At 44.0% G+C, this 20190-nt stretch overlaps 1 protein-coding gene across 2 annotated transcripts; it reads left to right on the forward strand.

Annotated features, from left to right (window-relative positions):
* The first annotated feature begins 1587 nt into the window (after positions 1-1587).
* Positions 1588-13330, forward strand: SMIM20 (small integral membrane protein 20). Of its 2 annotated transcripts, none has more exons than XM_019642432.1 (3): positions 1588-1825; positions 11825-11881; positions 12648-13330. In XM_019642432.1, the coding sequence occupies exons 1-3, from the start codon at positions 1717-1719 to the stop codon at positions 12683-12685; spliced, it is 204 nt and encodes a 67-aa protein (XP_019497977.1). In that variant the 5' UTR covers positions 1588-1716; the 3' UTR covers positions 12686-13330. The 2 variants fall into 2 exon arrangements, with proteins under 2 accessions (XP_019497977.1, XP_019497976.1); XM_019642431.1 differs by having other exon boundaries at positions 12679-13330.
* Positions 13331-20190: the final 6860 nt, after the last annotated feature.

Here is a 20190-nt window from a genome sequence, read left to right on the forward strand (position 1 = left end):
TCTTCTGTCCTCACCCTAACAAGCTCCTGCAAGTGCCCAAGGCAGCTGCCTCGCCCTACAATCATCTGTCTTCCTCCTCTAAACTTCTGTAGCCCGCAGGACCAAATCACTCACCAGCAACACTGGGTCATTTGTTATCTTTTTATGTATATGTCCTGTCTCATCATCCATGGGGCAGGATCCTGGAGAGCAAGGGTCAAGTCTTATTCAGCTTTGTGTCTACCGTAGCACTTTGCCTGGTGTTTGGGGCACAGCTGATAGTTCATAAATCTGCTGACAGATCAAACACCTGATTTATATGTTTCTGGAACCACAGAGGTAGATAGTAGCTTGATTCAACTACAAAACTCCAATGAAAGAGGAAACCTGTGCTCTCCACACCATTCCTGAAAGATCGTAGATCTTTTCTGGACTAAATAATGCTGCTGGGGTCAAGATGAATATCCTCTCTGCTTCACAGCCCCCAGCTGCTGGTATCATTCTCACCTGTAAAGGATTGAGAGGAGAATCTTAGTCTCAGTGGCCCAGTACACCCTTGGCAGATCATAAGCAGACACAGGCCACCTAGAAGGATGGGGGATGGCAGCTATAGGAAGAGGACGCAGATGTCTGTCTTCAGTGGCCTCCCATCCCAGGTAATAAGGCAGAGTCCCCAAGTTCCCATCAGTGGGGCTGGCCATGGCCTCTCTGCCCTGAGCTGATACTTATTTAGTCACCCACCCTCATTCATAACCCTGATATCCAATAAAGGGAACAGGGAGAGAGGAGGGATGGAAAAACAGTCAGAAAAGGTCTTCTTGTAGCTTGGATGTTAAAACAGCACTCCTCCTAAGTTAGTCATGGTCCAGAACAGCGGTTCTCAACCTTCCTAATGCCGCGACCCCTTAATACAGTTCCTCATGTTGTGGTGACCCCCAACCGTAAAATTATTTTCGTTGCTACTCTATAACTGTAATTTGGCTACTGTTATGAATCGTAATGTAAATATCTTTTTGTTTTCCGATGGTCTTAGGCCACCCCTGTGAAAGGGTCGTTCGACCCCTAAAGGGGTCGCGACCCACAGGTTGAGAACCGCTGGTCCAGAAGATTTGCCCCTTTGTCTCTAAGTCCTCTCAAACCACCCTCTGGGAGGCCAAGTGACTTGTCCAAAGCCGGGCAGCCAAGCCGGGGTTCCCTCACCTGTAAAATGGGCCGACTAATATGAGGATTAAATCAGCGAGCTACAGAGCATCCTGCTCGTGGTAGACCATCGCCAAAATCAAATCAATGGGGGAAGAACAGGAAAGGGTGGTTGCTAAAAGAGGGATGGCGAAAGAGGTCAGAGCAGTGGTGGATGGAGCAGCTGAGGTGGAAGCCAGGCAGAGGTCAGGGCAGGGGGCAGAACAGGGTTCGCAAAATCCAGTGCAACAAAAGCCCCACGCTCAAACCACCTCTCGAGCTCGGTGGTCGCAACGCGCAGCGAGGGACAGCAGGGAAGGCGGTGCGCGGGGTCCTAGGCCCCGCCCCCGCCCTGCCCCAGCTCCGCCCAGTGCCCAGTTCCCGCCTCTGGCTCCACCCTCTGCACCTCGCCCCGCCCCTCTCCCTAGCCCAGCCCCCAAGGCCCGGAAGCGAAAGCCGCTAGGCGTCTTCGCAGCGGGGTCACGGCCTGGCCCGCGCGGGCCGGGATTCTGAGAGGGCAGGGCTCTCAGCAGGTCAGGGCAGTTCCTGGCCGGCGCCATGTCCCGGAACCTGCGGACCGCGCTCATTTTCGGCGGCTTCATCTCCCTGATCGGCGCCGCCTTCTACCCCATCTACTTCCGGCCCCTAATGCGGCTGGAGGAGTACCGTGAGTTACCTCTGACCCAGCGTGGTGATCTAGCCCTAGTAACCCCCCCACCCCCCCAGGCCTCTCCACGTGGGGACTTGGAAAGATCTTGGCTCGGGAGTCAGGCTGACACGGGTTTGAATTCTGCTGGGTGCAGTTTTGTGACCGTGGACAAGTGACTCGATCTCTGGGACCCTCAGCATCCTCATCTATACATAACTATTTCTATATCTAAAATAAAACCGTGTAGCCTCCCGTGAGATTCAAAAGTTGTAAGGAAAGCAGGTCAACACTAAATACTAGTTAATACTTACAGTTAAAAACTCACGGAACGCTCACCGTGTGTCAGGTTAGGCATACCTTGGGTCGTTTAATTTCCACCACCTCCCTTTGAGGTAGGTGGTGTTACCTGTTTTACAGGTGAGGGAACTGAGGCTCAGAGGGGTTGTATAACATGCCCAAGGTCACAGCCAGTGAAGTTCAAGGTCAATCCTCCAACCCAGGTGTCTGCCTCCAGATTCCACACACTGACGCTGGGAGCGGTGATGTTGGGGGGAGGCCGGTGGAACTCTGATCTTCCTGAGCTTGAAGGTGTTTTTATTGGCAACTTCGTTTCCGCTCCCAGAGATGTCTTTGGGCGAAAATGTTTCAAACCTAAACTGTTAACCTGGGTTTTGAGTTTTTCCTCTCTTTTCTCAAATCTTTTTTCAGATTCCGCTGTCTTCATTTTAAGCTGGTTGCTCACATGGCAATGGTGAATATCCTGGGAGTAATTTACCTCCTTAATCATTCAAGTCCTATCATTCTAAAAGCCAAACTCTCCTTCCTTGAGACTTATACCTCAGCAAGGATTAGCACTTTGATACATCTGAAACCATCTGTCAGAGAGAAAATATTAGGCATTAGAGACTCATTTTGTTCTCCAGGAAACCTGAATCATCTTGAAGATGGAAGAGGGCCAACCCTGCCCCTTGAGAATATTAGCAGAGGCTGAAAGCTTGGTGATTTGAAGGCGAAAGCTCCGTGTAAATGCTCTGCCCATTACAAATGCTATAACATTTGGTTTCTTGAGGCAGAGCATTTTAAATACACACTCAGATTTCCTTGTAGCTTCTTTTCATCAGCCAAGATTTAAATGGCCTCTGCGAATTCTGCTTCTGCTTTCCAATCTATGCACCGTATACGGGTGGTAAACGGCAGTAGGAAGCCCTGTATCATCTTATCTCCATCATCTTTCCTTGTTGGGTCCCTGCCCCAGGCTATTTTATGATGGCCTCTAGAATTAAAGTTGGGACAAGGGGGTCTGCTTGGGATCCCACTAGAAAAGTTTCAGTTTTGAAGACTAGAGCAGGGGCTCTCAACTGGTGATGGTTTTGTCCCCCAGGGGATATTTGGTTCTATCTGGAGACATTCTTGCATGTCACTACTGGGGGTGGGGTGGGGTGGTGTGAGTTTGCTACCTGCATGTAGTGGGTAGAGGTCAGAGATGCTGCTAGATTTTCTGCAATGCACAGCACATGACAGCACTACCCAGCCCAAAATGTGAATGGTGGCAAAGTTGAGAAATCCTGGTCTAGATCAGATGGTCAAGGTGTGGGTTTGTGCCGTGTATACCAACAACAGTTTATAGGGATTCTCTAGAACCTATGGTTGTCTGAGTCGCTTGAGACAGACAAATCAGGCCTTTTAAGCAAACATATAGTGAGTGTGGCCACAATATCTGCATTTTAACTGGAAGACAGCCTACGCCTGTCCACTTTTCGGGTTCACTTTTAATTAATTTGGCCAACTCTCATCTGAGAGTCATAACTGATTCTTTATTTTCTTATTTTTGTTTTTTAGCTGAGCTATCCTGCCACCTGTTGGTAGCTCAGCAGCAGCTCAGCTTGGGTCATGAATTGAACCAGCGACCCTGTTGCTCAGAAATTGTACTCTTGAGCGAGCTCTTAACCAACTGAGCCACTTGACAGGCCTATAACTGATTCTTTAAACAGATAAATAATTCTAAACAGTATTTATTGAAAGCTTATTATATGTCTGGCACTTTTCCAAGCACTTCATACATATTAACCCATTTAGTTCTCATAGCAACCCTTTGCAATACTACTATGCGAGTTTCACCCCCATTTTCTTGTGGACAAACTGGGGTATGGAACAGTTAAGTAACTTGCACAAGGACCCACAGCAAATCTGGGATTTGAACCAGTGCCTTTACTCACTGTACCCTGGCACCACACTGCCACTAAAGGGGATAATGCAGAAGGGTCTAGTAGACAGGACCTTGAGGTGAGCACTTAACTTCTCTGAGCTCGGCCTGTTTCCTCGTCGATAGCAGTGCAGCTTATAGGACTGAATTTACAGATTTGGGGGTGTATTTAATGAGAACAGGTATGGAAATACCTAGTATTGGCTTATATTAGGCATCTCATAAAAACATTTTAAAAAACAAGGAGCCACAAGGGCAGAGATGTGAGACAAGGAGTTTTAAGCAGGTGGGCAGACCCAGGGCTCACTGGGCTGGCAGTAAACTGGGGTCCAGGCAGGTGAGGTGTTCCATGATTGTGCTGGGAGGACAGAGCTTCAGTTAATTCCAGCACATCCAACTAGCATTTATTTAGCTGCTTTTTCATTTTTTTTTAAACCTGGATTTTAGTAATTCCTATGTACCTGACACTGTGTTAGGTGCCGGTGTATGTGACCGACTGAACAAGACAGAGCACTTCTATCTGTGTCACTTCACCTTTGTCCAGTCCGTGTCCCCCACCCAACCTTTGGACACTGAGCTGGTCTCCCTGTTTCTTCCATGCCCCAACTACTACCCATTCTCTACCAGCAGCCACGGTGGTCTTTTTGGTTATTTTTGAGTGCCGATTTCTACCTTATTTGTATCTGTAGTAAAAAAATGTGGATTAGATGATTTTGATTCTTTGATATTGGTCAAGATTTGCTTTGTGGCTTAGTACAGGATGTGGTTTTGGGGGTAAAAGAGGACAAACGAGTTCAATTTTTGCAAATGTTTTTTATGTGCTTGGAATGATGTATATTCTCTGGTTGTTGGATACAGGTTCTACATATGTTGATTACAGATCAAGCTTCTTAATCTGTTATTTAAATATCTTGATTCCATGTTATTAGGTACACACAATCAAGAATATTCTAGAGAATTGTTTCCAATTATCATTATATAGGGGTCTTCTTTATCTCAAATATTCTTCCCCCACTCCATTTTATCTGATACAGTTACCAGCTTTCTTTTGGTTAGTATTTTCCTATCCTCTTATAGTCAGCCTTTGTTTGTCCTTAAGCCTTAAAACCACCCTAAACTGGATTTTTTTAATCCAATCTGATCATCTAACTGTTGGATTGAGTTCATTTTCCTTTATTATGTTTACTGATATATTTACATTTGTTTTCTCCATTAGATTTTGTGTTTTCTATTATTTTATTTCTGTACTTTTTTCTCCTTTTCTGTCTTCAAGGCTTCTTTATTTTTCTCCCTCTACTACATCGTTTGAAAGTTTTCCATTCTATTTTTGTTATTTTATGATGATTGTTTAAAGTTAGTCAATATCTTTCCCCTCCTATGAAATATACAAAGACCCTCGAATGCCTCAGCCTGTCCCTCGCACCCTCGGTACAACTTCAGTCCTACTTGGCGTTTATTGCTCCCTAAACCTCCATGTTTATACAGTCACTGGTTGTTTCTCTCTACCCACATTCTTTACTCAGCAGTCCTTTTTGCGTCTCCTTTCTAGTTTCAGTTTTCTTCATTTTGAAATACATCTGTTAATATTTCTTTGGTGAGAATTTATAACTGGGAGTATTCATTCATTTTGTCAGAAAATGTATAGAACTCTAGGTCTCCTGCTGTGGCTGTTGAAAAGTCTATTGTCATGCCATTTGTTCCTTGAATTTGATTATCTCACTTGATTAAAATACTTCAGTACCTCTCTGCTGTCCTCAGAGTCCAGCCAGTGGAGGATCATTGAAGTATTTTAATCTAGAGAACGAGGTGATGAGATTCACTCTTTACAGAGTCACTGTAATGTGAAGGAGGGGCTAGAGGGGTCACTGCTGGAGGCAGGAGGGCCACGTACAGGAAGGCCGTACTGGGCCTGCTGAGTGGCTCTGTTAGTTAAGAGCTCACTCAAGAGTGCAAGCTCTGAGCAATAGGGTCACCAGTTCGATTCCCAGTCCGAGCTGAGCTGCCACTGAGCTGCCAACAGGTGGCAGGATGGCTCAGCTAAAAAAACAAAAAAAGGAAGGCCGTCCTTCCTGTGGCCACAGGAGGGAGGATAGGGAGGGGTGACTGTAGCCTGGACCAGAGTGGTGATTATGGGACGGGAAGAAGTACTGAATTTGGGAGCTGTGTTCAGTAAGTAAACTATGGGGATTTGTGACTGATTAGCCAAAGGTATGTGTGTGTGTGTGTGGGGGGCACGGGGGGGGAGAGAGAGAAGAGAGAGAGAGAGAGAGAGAGAGAGAGAGAGAGAGAGAGAGAATGAATAGCACTCAACTTCCTAGCTCCAGCAGCTGAAGAGATGGTGGTCTTTGTCGTTTACTAAGAAACAAAAAGGAAGCCGTTTGGGGGCGAGAGGACGAACTAGTTCCATTTGGGATGTACTGAGTTTTAGGTATTGGGATGTGCTCTTGGAGGTTTCCCAGAGGCAGTGGGATACGCCAGTCTGGAGCTGAGATCCTGGATCTGAGCTGGAGCTAGAGATGCAGTGTCATCAGCACTGGGTGCAAATCAGAGTCATTGGAGGTAAGGGCTCCCAGGCAGCACTCGGGCTGGAAGAGACAAGCTGGCCTAGGACAAGAATGCTGGTGAACACTGTGAAGAGCAAGCAGCCAGGGGAAGGGGGGCCCTCACGGAGACCAAGAAGGGGTGGCCAGAGGGAGAGAATTAAAACCGGGAGAGGCTATAGTCACAAGCCCCATGAAGACAACTCTTCATGAAAAGGGGTGTGATCAGCAGGGTTAGGCTTCTTGGAGGCAGGACGATACGAAGTGAAAATATCCATTACATGTGTCAGGAAAAGGTAAAGGTCATAGGTCATTTTGTTAATGCTGTGGGTGGTTTAGCAGTGGGCAGCAAGCAGATCGCAGTGGACTGAAGAGTAAATAGTATATTCAGTTGACTAAAGATGTTTGGCTCTATGGGGAGGAGAATGACAGAGTATTTGCAGCAGGTCAAGGGGTGTAGGGAGTGTTTTGTTTTTGGCCGAGAGATGGGAGAACTAAGAGAGTCTCTGGGCAAAGAAAGATGCTGGAGAGAGAAGACCATCCCTAGAGTGGGAGGTGGCGTGAGACCTTGAGCTCAGATGGAGAAGAGGGCCTTGGACAGAAGGCAGGATCCCTCCTCCGCCAGCTCAGGACGGGAGGCGTGGATGCAGCTAAATTAGGTTTGATGTCCGGAAGTTGTGGGCACTTCCAGGTGATGACTTCTGTTCTCTTCCTACAGTAGAAGTCCAGTCACCTGTGAGTGAGAGGCACAGCCACTGGCCAGCCTCTCCCTCCTTGAAACCCTCTCTTCGCTGGCCTTCTGTGGCCGCCCCCTTGTCCGGTCTTCCTGGCTTGGCTCCTTGGCTCCTGCCTTTCAGCTGCTCCTCTTTGCCTCTCTTATTGGGACTTCCTCTTCCGACCATCCCTCCCACATTTGTGTTCCCCAGGATTCTGGGAAGACCTAGGGAAGACCTAGGAGAAGCCCACAGTTTTGGGAAGGGCAGGGCACACACTCAGCCCTTGAGACGTGGATCCAGTGGCTGGCGAGGGAGGAGCCAAAGCCATGTCGGGCTCAAGTGTCAGGTCAGCGGCCGTTCGGCTGGACCAGCCTGACTGATGCTGGCCAGGCTGGGCATGGAGACAGGTAGGTTCCAGGGCCTCTCGGGAATAAGCCACAAGGCAGCAGAAAGGAGGAGGAAGGCTGTTTGGGTAAAAGAAAGCCAACGAGATCTGCCATGCTTTAAAAGCAGGTGAGCCACGGTCACGAGACCGCCTCACTGGATTTCATGTGGACGTTCAGTGTGATCTTCAGCTCTTTCACTAACTCAGCCAGACTTGACTCAGCGTTGTGTGAAGTGCAAGGTCAGCGCTCCACGTGATACCTCGGCACCGACATGAGCGCTCACTGGGGGGATGGCAGTTGGCGTTGGTGGTCGGTGACCCCTGACCAGAAGTGTGGGGACCATTGTGCTTTTGGAGGGAATCCTAAACGTTGCCTTTGGCTCTCGCCCTGTGGGCACAGCCCGGCTTGTCTGACGAGCCACGTGCAGGGCGAGTACAGATGCTGTAACTGGAAACCCAATCTGTCTTCTTATCTTCAAACTAGACAGTGATCCTGAGTCTGGCCTTGTAAAAACAACATGCGTTTCTAGGCCCACCTGTGAAATGAGACCGAATAAGATCATTTTCCGTGATCCATTCATTTTTAACGAGATGTGCAGGAGCATAAAAATCAGTTTTGCCAGAAATCCTGTGCTCATTTAAGTCCTCTCATTTAGGTGACTTGTCCAAGGTCATTTAGCTTGTTAATTGTTGGGTGGACTCGAGACCCGAACTCCCCAGCCTTATCTGCTGCTTAATGGCTCCCCATCTCACCTGAGAGCAAAGAGTGCTTCATAGCAAAACGAAAGGTTCCGTGGCCGAGCTGTGAGGCCTCTCCTACCCCTCGGTTTGTGTCTTGCTGCTCTCAGCTAAAGTATATTGCACAGAGTCTGAATAGGGTTACAAGAAATCAGTTGATGTGGAAATGATTCTTACCAGAAAGGCATTTTCCCCGTCACATGCCAGGTGCTTAAAATATGCTTTTTATTCCTTTCACCATGGAGCCAAATGAGATGCACAGGCAGACGAAAGCCCTATTTTCTAACCGGCATTACATAGCTTCCTGGATCCAACTAGACTCTCTGCTGAGGTAACAACAAGTGTTTACAGGATTGGGCGGAGCCAGTGCCTCCCGTGGCCATTTGGTCCCCCTCAGCTGCTGGTGCACACTCGCCACAGTGCGTGTCTGGTTCGGGATCTCCCTGGTGCACATCTGGATGATGTCCGTGTCTAGGCATCAGCCACAAATGGGAGCACTGGTAAAGTGGTTTTTGCATTTTACATACCTACATATTCAGACACATATATACATATATAATTATATGTACATATAGTAGAACTATTACTGTTGTCTCGCTCAACTGTTTAAGAGTAAGGTGGAGACATTGTCAGCTTTTGTTCCTAAACACTTCAACATGTATTTCCCGAGAACAAGGACATTCTCTTACATAATCACAATACAATTATCCAATCCAGGAAATTTAATATCGATAACAATGCTATAATCTAATATCTAGTCTATACTCAAATGTTGCCATTGGTATAATTACTGAGATTGCCAATTGCTTTTATTTTAACTGTTTATTGGCAGGAGGAGATTGGAAGGGAAGGGGGTTCCTGAGGTCATTTTCTACACCTGGACAATATGGATATAAATACAAAGATACGTTTTCGTTTTTAAAGACTTAATAATATTAGCTGGATTCTTTTACTACCATACAAAAATCTGGTCTGCATGCACTACCAGTTTAATAATATACCTTGGCCCTTTGACTAGAGATAATGATCCTCAATTAAAACTACAAATCACACCACTGCCTTAGCACCAGGGGGCAGAGTTGGGCTTGCTGAGATACTGGAATGGGGACTTTTCTAACCAGCATTGCAAAACTCCAGGCCCAGTCGCATATTTGCGTTTTCATCATTTCGCTCCTGATAGAAGCACACTCACTACTGAAAAGTCAGTAATTAGCTTATCCTAATTTGTTCATAGTTACACCCCTGACTTCCCCGAGGTGCCCTTTTCCTGAGGTTTAGAGACATTTGCTATTTCTCTAATGATAACAAAATAGAAACCTCACTGTCAGCCTCATCGAGATGCACTTGCTAAATCCTGAGGGACCACTTTGTTTTCCTTTTAGCATATTCCGCATTCACAAACAGTGTCTTTGTGTCATTTCATGAATTTATATAAGACTGCTTTGGCCTTAGAGTATTTATAAAACATTAATGGATTAAAGAACCAGGGGATGTAGATAGGATGCTAATTCCAGTTATCACTTGGTAGGAACTGGTTCAGCAAATTGGTTCAAATTGCCTGTCCAAGCCAAAAAAAAAAAAAATGTGATTGCGTAAGGACAAGGATTATAAGGAGATTATGGTCTATTTAAAATAAATCCTCAGCCTCTCTCCAACATCATTAGCAATTAGCAAGAAAGTGTGAAGACAGATCCTTTCTCTTTCACTGGGTTCTCCATTGCGTTACATTAGGTTCAAACACAGGTATTCTGTCCTCGCCACAAAAAGTCAGCTTCCCTTGATGTTTGGCAGCCTGCCGGCTTCTTGGGCTTTGCAGTACCTGCCTCTCGGGGAATATGTTTAGGATACCAGGATGTCCAATTTTCTTACATCTGTAAGATTAGGTCTTAGAGCGCTTTCTGGCAAACAGTTATTTTTTAAAAAACTCATCTCTTCCCTCTCCCATAATATTGGAGAACGGACCTTTTAGGTGTAGAAAATTATACCTTTGTGTCCCTGGCACAGTGACATTGTCGTCTCATTGATTGGTGTTTCCTAAGAGCATGTTTGAGACAGTCATACTTTGAGACTTCCATGTTAACAGTGTATTGTAGGGCTCCGTCCTCCAGGACTTGAACGTCTCAGGAAATGAGATCGCCTTTTGTGTTGAGTTATTTTAGAAAGCCTGACACCCTAGCGGTTCCACGATCACTCTTGATGGAAGAAGTCTTGGGTATACTTTGGTCCAGGGGGGTATTGGTTGCAGTTCACCTGTGTTTTTTCAGAGGGACCCAGTGAAACCAGTGGGCCGTGGTCTGTAATGGCTTCATTATGCTCTGTCTTCTCCCTGTCTCTCTTAGAATTGGATATCAAGATTCACATAATCCCTATTGCTTAATGTTTTATTTGCCAAAGCAAAACTTAGCATTGATAAAACTATCAGGTAGGTCACTTAGGATTGACTTTCTGTCACTTTGCCGGAGAAGCAAATTCAATGAATATTCGATTTGGCAAAACCCTGTTTCTTGTACTTTATGCTTGTGTACTTTATGAGAATCCAGAGGCCAGAATAAAGAAAATGGCCTAAGATTAAATAAGAGCTAAATGTGGATTTAAAGAAACACTGTCAGCCTGATTAAAACAAAGGTCTGATTGCAATATTTAATTACTGTAATTTAGTAGTAAACATCCTTTGGCTCCAAGTCCTTCTCCTGAAGACGCCATTTGTTAAGATACTTAAAATAATAAGTCTTTGTTTCCACAGACCTTGAGTTTATTCTAAATCACTTAGAAAGATGTGTCAGAATGCTTGAAGCCCACAGACATAAAATGCCCAATTTCTGTTGGCCCTTGCCTGTTGGACATCTCCAAAGAGACCCGCTAAGCTGCTGTAGCTAAAACACACTGTTTAATTGGCACAGCACCTGCAATCAATTAGGGAGACTTCAATTACCCAAACCAAAGCCACCCACCCAAAGATTAATTTTCTGCTCTATTTCCTATCGAAAACATAGCATATTTAGCTCTGGGCCTCGTCCTTCAGTGGAATACATTTTAGACATGTAAACTACATCATTTTCTTGTTAATTGTACTTGTCCCTTCAATTCAGCAGCCTTCCCCTCTTAATGTCACGCCCACCAGTTCTTTCAAAATTGTTCTTTTTCTGTTGTGTTGCCTTTTCAAAAATGCTGAGTGCACAGAGAAAAGATTTTAGTTGGGAGCTTTTCTTCTGAAGCACAGCTTTCTTTCTCTTACTGCAAGTACCCATTCTTTTTGCTGTAGGATCTAACTTCTGTAACTTAAAAGCTTTGAGTAATGGCGTCTTTGAATGTAATAGCACTCATGTATAGATTGGTTTCTAGTTGCCTCCTGTCATTGTCCCATGTAAATACAAAGATGTCCACCACCACTGCCCTCCCCCCTTGCTAAAGAGTCATTTCTGTTGTGTTTCTCAGAGAAAGAACAAGCCGTAAATCGAGCTGGTATTGTTCAAGAAGACGTACAGCCACCAGGTAATCTTAAAAATCAAAACAAAGCCTTATTTGTACTGTTGTGTTGTGTGTGTTTTGGGGGGTGTCTGCTTCGCAATGGGAGAAGTCTTTTCAGTTTAGAGGCTAGATTGTGATTGTACTATTTATTTCACAACAGTTGCCACTTTATAGGTGCTACCCGAAGATTTCATTTTAATATTTTACTCCAGAATACGTTTTGCGAGTTTGCACGTTCCTCGTTTGCATTTGGTAAGTGGGCATAAAAATGGAACATGTGCAATGCAATACGAAGTGTGAAGAGCTGTTTTGCAGACTTATTTACAAGCACCTATTTAAAAACTACCCTTGTGGGAAAATACTGTTTACTTGTGAGCTCTTTTAATTGATGCGGGATTCTGCTTTATACAAAAGCTCAAAAGTTCCCTTTATGGCTGGATGGTTAGTAGTTACGTTGAGATGATCCAAGTTGGCTGAGAATGAGAGGTTTCCAGCTTATTAACCCAAACTCTTGTAATCTGTGGCAAGATTCTTTTTTATTGAGTTGGATTTTAACTAGGCCAGATACATATCTTCTTGCTGTGGGGCAATTTCTGAGCCATTTAAAAGTTCCCCCTGGCTGCCGTGGCTTCAGCCGTTGCATTCCGGGGCTCCGACAGCCTGCCCCCACTATCAGACTGCACGTCAACGGCACAGCTCAATGCCGATGTCATTTTGTTTGTTGGTGGTTAAGGGAAGTGGTAGGAAGTTTAAAAACAAATCCTGTTTTTATTCATGTTTCTTTCTGTAGGGTTGAAAGTGTGGTCTGATCCATTTGGCAGGAAATGAGAAGGCTGTCGCCAACTCAGGTTGTGAAAGTAGACGTCGTCATGCTTCCGAGTCTGCAGCAAGTCCAATACCTCAGGTCGCTATTGAACAGTGGCTGGAGAAGGAAACTCTACCGCCGTAAACAAGAGCGCTGAGCACGGGCACAAGGATTAGCATTTCCCTTCATAAGTATCAAAAGCGCCCTGGAATAAATCACCATTAGGAAGGTTATAATGATTCGGAGTACTGTCTAAAAATGAAGCAGTCTCACCCAGCTGTGTTTGGAGATTTTCTCACTATTCAGTCTCTATTACTTACCCAACTGTGCTGTGATACGAATGTAAGCAACCAGGACACTTGGGAAGATCCTAGTCTTGTTTTGCCATCTTCCAAATTGGAAATTTCAGTGAAAAACCACCATGCTGAGCAGCCTCGTAGGGCTCGTTGAAAATGTTAAAAGTTCATAAAACGCTTCGAGGACAAGGTTCATTTGTAGTCTTTAAGAATAATGGTTTAGCTGAACTATCTTGTCGAAGATTGCTGCATCTTGGAAAATAAATAAATGTGAAGCAAGTCCAACTAAATGGGAATGCATGCATAGTAGAAATCAATGTCGAATGAACAGAAGTGAAAATGTGTATATTAAAATGATTTCTTTTTACTTCACAACAGTGTAAGTTTTTTGTAAATCCTTTCTTATAAAGTCATTAAATTATACCAAGAAGTACTATTTGATCAGACTACATTTGACTAGATATTTGATTGTGTGGTGTTATATACAAGGAAAAATTTTAAAGGTAAATAGCAAATTTGTTGAGACAAACATTTATCGAATGCAATTCTCTACCAGGTAGGTGCTGCAAAGATGAGCTTGAGAATACCTACTTCTCTCTCCTAGCCCCTAATTTTTTATTTTTCAATTACAGTTGACGTACAATATTATGTTAGTTTCAGGTGTACAACAGAGTGATTAGACATTTATATACCTTACAAAGTGATCACCCCGATAAGTCTAGTACCCACCTGGCACTATACATATAATTACAATATTATTGACGATATTCCCTATGCTGTACTTTACATCCCATGACTATTTTGTAACTACCAATTTGTACTTTTTTATCCCCCTTTTTCACCCATCCCCCTAACCCCTTTTCCATCTGGCAACCATCGAAATGTTCTCTGTATCTATGAGTTTGTTTCTGTTTTGTTTGTTCATTTATTTTGTTTTTTAGATTCCACATATAAGTGAAATCATGTGGTATTTTTCTTTTTCAGCATGGCTTATTTCACTTAGCATAATACCCTCTAGGTCCATCCATGTTGTTGCAGATGGCAAGATTTCATTCTTTTTTACGGCAGAGTAATATTCCATTGTATGTATGTACCACTTATTTATCCATATTGATGGTCACTTAGGTTGCTTCCATATCTTGGCTATTGTAAATAATGCTGCAGTGAACATATGGATGCGTATGTCTTTTTGAAGTAGTGTTTTGAGTTTCTTCGGATAAATAACCAGAAGTGGAATTACTGGGTCCTTCTTTGTGTCTTGTTATAGCCTTTGTTTTAAAGTCCATTTTGTCTCGTATAAGTATTGCTACCTCAGCTTTTTTTGTTTCCATTTTCATGAAGTAATTTTTTTCCATCCCTTTCAGTCTGTGTGTCTTTCTATCTTGAGTCTCTTATAGCAGCATATGTAAAGGTCTTGTTTTCTTAATCATTCCGCCACCCTGTCTTTTGATTGGAGCATTTCATCCATTTACATTGAAAGTAATTGTTGATAGATATGTAGTTATTGGCATTTCATATTTTTTTATCTTTTTTTCCTTCTTAAAGAAGTCCCTTTAACATTTCTTATAACCTGGTTTGGTGGTGGCGAACTCCCTTAGCTTTTTCTTCTCTGGGAACTGTACTTCTTTAGATGGGCTGCCTGATGACTATATTTTATTGTGAACTGGGAGTTTGCTTAACAGACAACTGGCACAGTTATGTAATTACTGTCAAAAAGAAATAGGATTGTTCCAAAACCAAAGTCATCACTTTTGGTAGGCATTCCCTAACATTTAATTGACTGATCGTTAACAACCCAATAAAAGAAGTTGATTCATGCGGGGTACATTTGACCACTATTTTCCTTGGAGGAGCACCAAGAAGTTGTGTAACTTAAAGTCAGATGTCTTGTGGGTGCTTAATTGAGATTTCTTTACGACTGAGGCAAGCGTGTGTACCATCTGCTTTGGAAGATAGCCAGGCTGAAAGGACTGTGTCTGAGTGTCGTCAAGGGGAGCTCTGGGGCTTCCACAGCCTGTCTGTCAGATGGAACAGACGCAGTTTAGTCTCCTGAGTGGGATCTTTGTCCCGGGCTTGACCCTGAACTTTGCAGAGATACAGGGGCCCTCTGTTCTGCTTCATTGCCTTGATGTTTATAGAAGGGTCACTTCACATTGTCAGAGGTGTAACGTCAGCTTCTGCTGCCCACACATGACAAAAGCTGGGTTGTAAGAGATGCTACTGATGAGGACTGATGGAGGGCCTTGCAGTTTATTGATCCCAGGTGTGCCACCAGGAAAGCATTCAAAAGAGAGGATCTCAGTCAAATACACTAAGGAAACACAGAGTTAACATTAGGTTTGTTTGCTTCTAATTTGATGATTTTCAAGAGAGGCATAACACTTCCCAAATGCATTTGATCGCAAAATATTTTTCATGGCTTATCTTCTGGGACTAGTGACCAACAATATTCTTTTGGGGAAATCTTCCTTTAGACCGGTAGCTCTCCAAACTTCTTGGTCTCAGGAAGCTTTAATGCTCTTAAAATGTTTTGAGAACTCCAAAGTGATTCTCTTTATGTGGATTATAGCTATAGATACTGTGTTAGGAACTAAAACAATTTTTTAGAATATTTATTAATTAATTTAAGAATATCAGTAACAAAACCACTAGGTTAGTATGATATTTTTGCATGAAAAATATTTTCTAAGACAAAAATACTTTTTGCGAATATTTTTAGTGCTCGGCGTAATAGAAGACAGCTAGATTCCAACATCACCTTCTGCATTTGATCTTGTCATGTGGCCTCTGGAAAACTCCACTGTACACACTCATAAGAAAGTAAGAGTAAAAAAGGCAAAAAAGCTCTAGCTTTAGTATTGTAGAAATAGTATTGACAGTGCTGAGCCCCTGAAAAGGTCTCGGAGACCCCTAGAGTTTCTTGGACCACACATTGTGTCAGGGTTTTTCCCACCTGGATTTAGTCAGACCTTTTGAGGAATGTGTATCTGATTGCATTAGTTTCCTCAAAGAATATTTGTAGAGAACTGCTTTGGCGTGTCCATATTGCAGGAGATTATAAGGAAAGGGGAGAAACTGATAATATTTCTTACTGTTGTTACTGAAATGAAGTTGGATCCTTTATTGTTGATGTCAAAAAATAATCCTGTTTAAGGAAGACTTGGGTTGACATTTTTTAAGTCTCAGAACCAGAAATAGCCACACTGCTGAACAGTTGGTACATTTACTCAGAGAAAAATGATTTATGTCACTTTTTTCCCTTTTTGTATTGGCTGATAGGAAGCTCAACCACATTTCTTGTCCAGCATTTTAGAAAGTACCTAAGACTTTGTGGAATGTATTTAGGCCATTGTATTTACTTCATCCTTTTCCCCCTGACCTTCGTTTTGTTTTGTTTTTTTAAGATTTTATTGGGGAATAGGGGGAGGGAACAACGTTGGGGAATTGGGGAAGGGGAACAGACAAGTTGCTGTCCTTTTGTTCTTCAGTCTAGTTGTGGAGGACGTTGCTTCACTGGCCCAAGTTAGCACCATCATTGTGCTCTTCCCAGGCGAGGCAATCAGTCACTGGCTTCTGGATGGCCGCTCACTGCGGCTGCTGGCCACACGGTAGCCCATGGCAACCCACTGCCACAGGGGCTACAGCCCACACCATCACCGGCGCCCAGCTCCAGGTTGAGCTGTTGTTCAGCATCTTAGCTGTAGAGGTCAGTGTCACTGGCCCTCATATGTGGAATCCGAACTGGGGCCCTCTGGTGTCCCAAGCCAGCTCTTAACCAACGTGCCACTCGGCCGGCCCTGACCTTCGTTTTTTTATCTGCTTTGTCACTTCAGCTTTCTATCTTGTATTGTATGTTAGACCCCTCCTTTTAAAATGGGGCAAGGCATAAACAGTATTTATTCAATTGAAAAACCACTTATCATCTAGTAAGGAAAAGGAAGTACATTCACAAATAAAATTAAAATAATGTGGAATATTAAAAGTGCCCTTTAAAAAGATTCAGAGTATCTACTGACCCTGGACATGTGCAAAGCCTGGGCCCCCACAGCTCTACTCCTAGTTATTAGTTTAGCAAAAATGCATCCATAAGTTCACCAGAAGACATGGACTACATGTTCACAGCAGCCACGGAAATCTCTCAAATGCCCGTCTACGGTACAATGAATAAATGAACAGTGATAGAGTTACATGATGGAATACGATACAGAAATGAAAATGAGCAATACAGCGAATCTCCCAAACAATGCTGAGTGAGCGAAGCCAATTGCAAGAGTAACACCTTCTAGATTCCATTTAGTTAAAGAATAAAAAGAGGGTAAACTAAGCCACACAGAAGTCAGGATAGTGGCTACGCTTAGGAATGGGGAGGGGTAGTAACTGGAACGGGCGCGGGGGTTCTTCAATGTGCTGATATATTCTGCTTGATCTGGGTGCAGGTTACATGGGTGTATTGAGTTTCTGAATATCCACTGAGCTGTACAAATTCATGTGCTCCTCTAAATGTATGTCATAGCTTCAATAAAATTTTAAAGAGAGGTATAAAGATTGGCAGGGTTGTTGGGGAAATTAGGAATACCGTATGTAAGGTGTCTAGCAAACATCTGGACCGTGGCAGGGGCCAGATTAATGAGATAGCTGATCATTATTAATGATAGCTGGTGATGATTATCCTTGATGGAGTAGACGACAATTGAACAGAGCTAAGAAAAATGTCTGGGATTCAGACACGTGGTGAGTGACAAAGGTGTGGAGTCAGCAAAGCTAAGCAGGTATTTGAGAGATGGTTTGGCTTGCATGCAGGTGTGGGAGAAGATCTGAACCATGGGCTTTGCCTGTCCTGTGCGCACCTCTGGCCTGGGCTTGGCGTAGCCTAGGCACTCAGTCAGTATTTGCATGGATCCAATAACTGATAGAAAGAACGAGTGAAGGAACAAATGGAGGGAATGGTAGTATGGACCATGTGGTGGGCAAGACAAGCTGGTAAGTCTCAGTTAATTTAGACAATGAAGTGTTGTAAGCAGGAAGTGATCTGAAAACTTTAAAATGAAGCCAGAGTGCTCTCCCCAGAGCGGTGTGAGGCTGTGTTACCTGTCCAAGTGAGGTAAGGACAGAAACAAAGAACAAGCCATTTTAAAAGTTAACAGCAGTTCCACAGAACAGTTTGTGTCTTTTGAATCTGATTAAAAAAAAAAAATTGGGCTTGCATTTTGTACTTTTTGCATTTCTAAATTTCTAATAAAATTAATTTGATCATATTTTACAGGTCCCTAATAGATTGGTTGTTAGAATCTTCTGGGCTTCGCCCCAGGTAGTTTGAAAAGCGCTGATCTGGAGGACGGATCTGAGCATGTGTGTTCTCGGGCCCACACCAGTCCTGGGCTCAGCAGTCCTGTGTGCTTGGCAAGCCCCAGGTGGGACGCCAGGGGCCGGCGTTTCACTCTCCTAGACTTCAGCTCGCACCTGCTGAGTGCAGGAGGCCTTGTGCAGTTTGTTCTGCCTGTTGGTGACAAAATACACAGCTCACTGGCAACCGCTGTGCCTGGGAAGGTAGCACAAGCACCACCAGGGAGCCTGCGGTGCTCTTCCGGTGAATGTGTGCCTGAAGAGAGGGGGGCCGTAACTCCGCTGCTGTCGTTCCTGGAGCAGGTGTTTGCAGCCAGCCAGTGGCAGCTAGGCCACCTTCTCCAGGACAGGCTCTTCCAGCTGACGGGAAGCAGAGTGATCTCCCATCACGTCTCGCTTAGACTCTGTTAAGTGATGTTTCCCAAACTCCCATCATCTGCACACACTGGGGAGACAGGAAAAGTTTGCTCCTCATAAGAGTAGGGGAACAGTCCGTAGCAGTCTCCTCTTCCTGGGGTTCTCTCTGTAACCATACAGGATTAAAATATAATAATAATAATAATAATAATAATAATAATAATAATAATAATAATAAAAAGGATGCTTCCACCAGACCCTTTCGGTTGCAAGTGACAGAAAACCCAACCCCGAATGGTGCAAAAAAAGAAGTCAGTCATGTAATTGAAAACTCCAGAATCACAATAATTTTATATTGTCACAATCACTTTTAAACATTTGAAAGTCATAGGACGCAGTCATTTGTGAATGTAAAAGATAATTATACCTAGAGCCCTCGAGACAGAGTCCTGCTGGCTATCCTAGTTACAGGTTTACCTCTCCCGTTGGGCATCAGCTGCTCTCTTTGCCCAGCATCTTACTCCCTCTCATGGGAACACTGCCTTCCACCTCCTGCCCCCAGTGTTGCTCATCACGCTCCCGTTCTGTCCTCCTGCCTTTGGTGGAGCTGATTTCATCCCGTATTCTAGGAGTAGGCATAGGGTCCAAATTTGGCCAATCAGAACATGCAAACTCCTGGCCACAAGGAGTTTGGATTCAAGATGGTCACGTGACCCAAACCATGCCAATCAGGCTTAATTAGAGTTAATTGTGCCTGTTGACATGTGTGGTCAGATGGAGGAGCATCTTTTTCACCAGATTTGGAGCAATTGCCAGCCATCTTGCCACCATGAGGGCGGAGCTGGTCTGAGACTGACACCATCACAGAACGAGACAGCAGTCAGGCCCTGAAGAGGTCCGCACCTCTTAGATTCGCTTGTGTCTGAAGTAAGGATATCTCTGGACTAATAAATTATGTTAATAAATTCACTTTTTCACAGTTTAGGTTGAGTTTTTTCATGTGCCGCCAAGAGTCTTGATAAGGACCTCAATTTTATATTTTAATCATTTTTCTGAAATGTATTCCATAGGTCATTTCCACCTGAAATAAAGGGTATTAAACATAATTTAGCCCCTCTTTATGATTTGGGCTTATTGTGCAGTTGTGTCTAAGGGGGCTGTTGGGGCGGATGAGGTGCTTACTGCTGTGCTTGTGAGGTTTCTGACTTTTCTGTTTTCTTATCTCTGCCCTGCCTCACAGCTGCAAGGAGCAGGCGATAGCTTCATCTCAGATATGCTGCCTCTCGTCTGCCGTGAGATTGGAAAGCAGTTAGCCAAAATGCTGGAATCTGGCATCAAAATGAAATTAAACCCTTTCACGTGGATTGAGCGGCTCTGGTATAGATAAATTGCAGGGGCTTTGTGACATTTTGGCTGTCCCGAGGTTTTTTTGGGTATGTATTTGCTTTCTGTTTCTGCATTGTTCTGGATAAATGAGGTTTCCTGATGTTTCCATTGGTGGAGACTTTTACTCTAACAGGATTTTCACACTA

The sequence above is a fragment of the Hipposideros armiger genome, unplaced genomic scaffold (assembly GCF_001890085.2).
Source record: "Hipposideros armiger isolate ML-2016 unplaced genomic scaffold, ASM189008v1 scaffold_68, whole genome shotgun sequence".
NCBI classification, from domain to species: domain Eukaryota; kingdom Metazoa; phylum Chordata; class Mammalia; order Chiroptera; family Hipposideridae; genus Hipposideros; species Hipposideros armiger.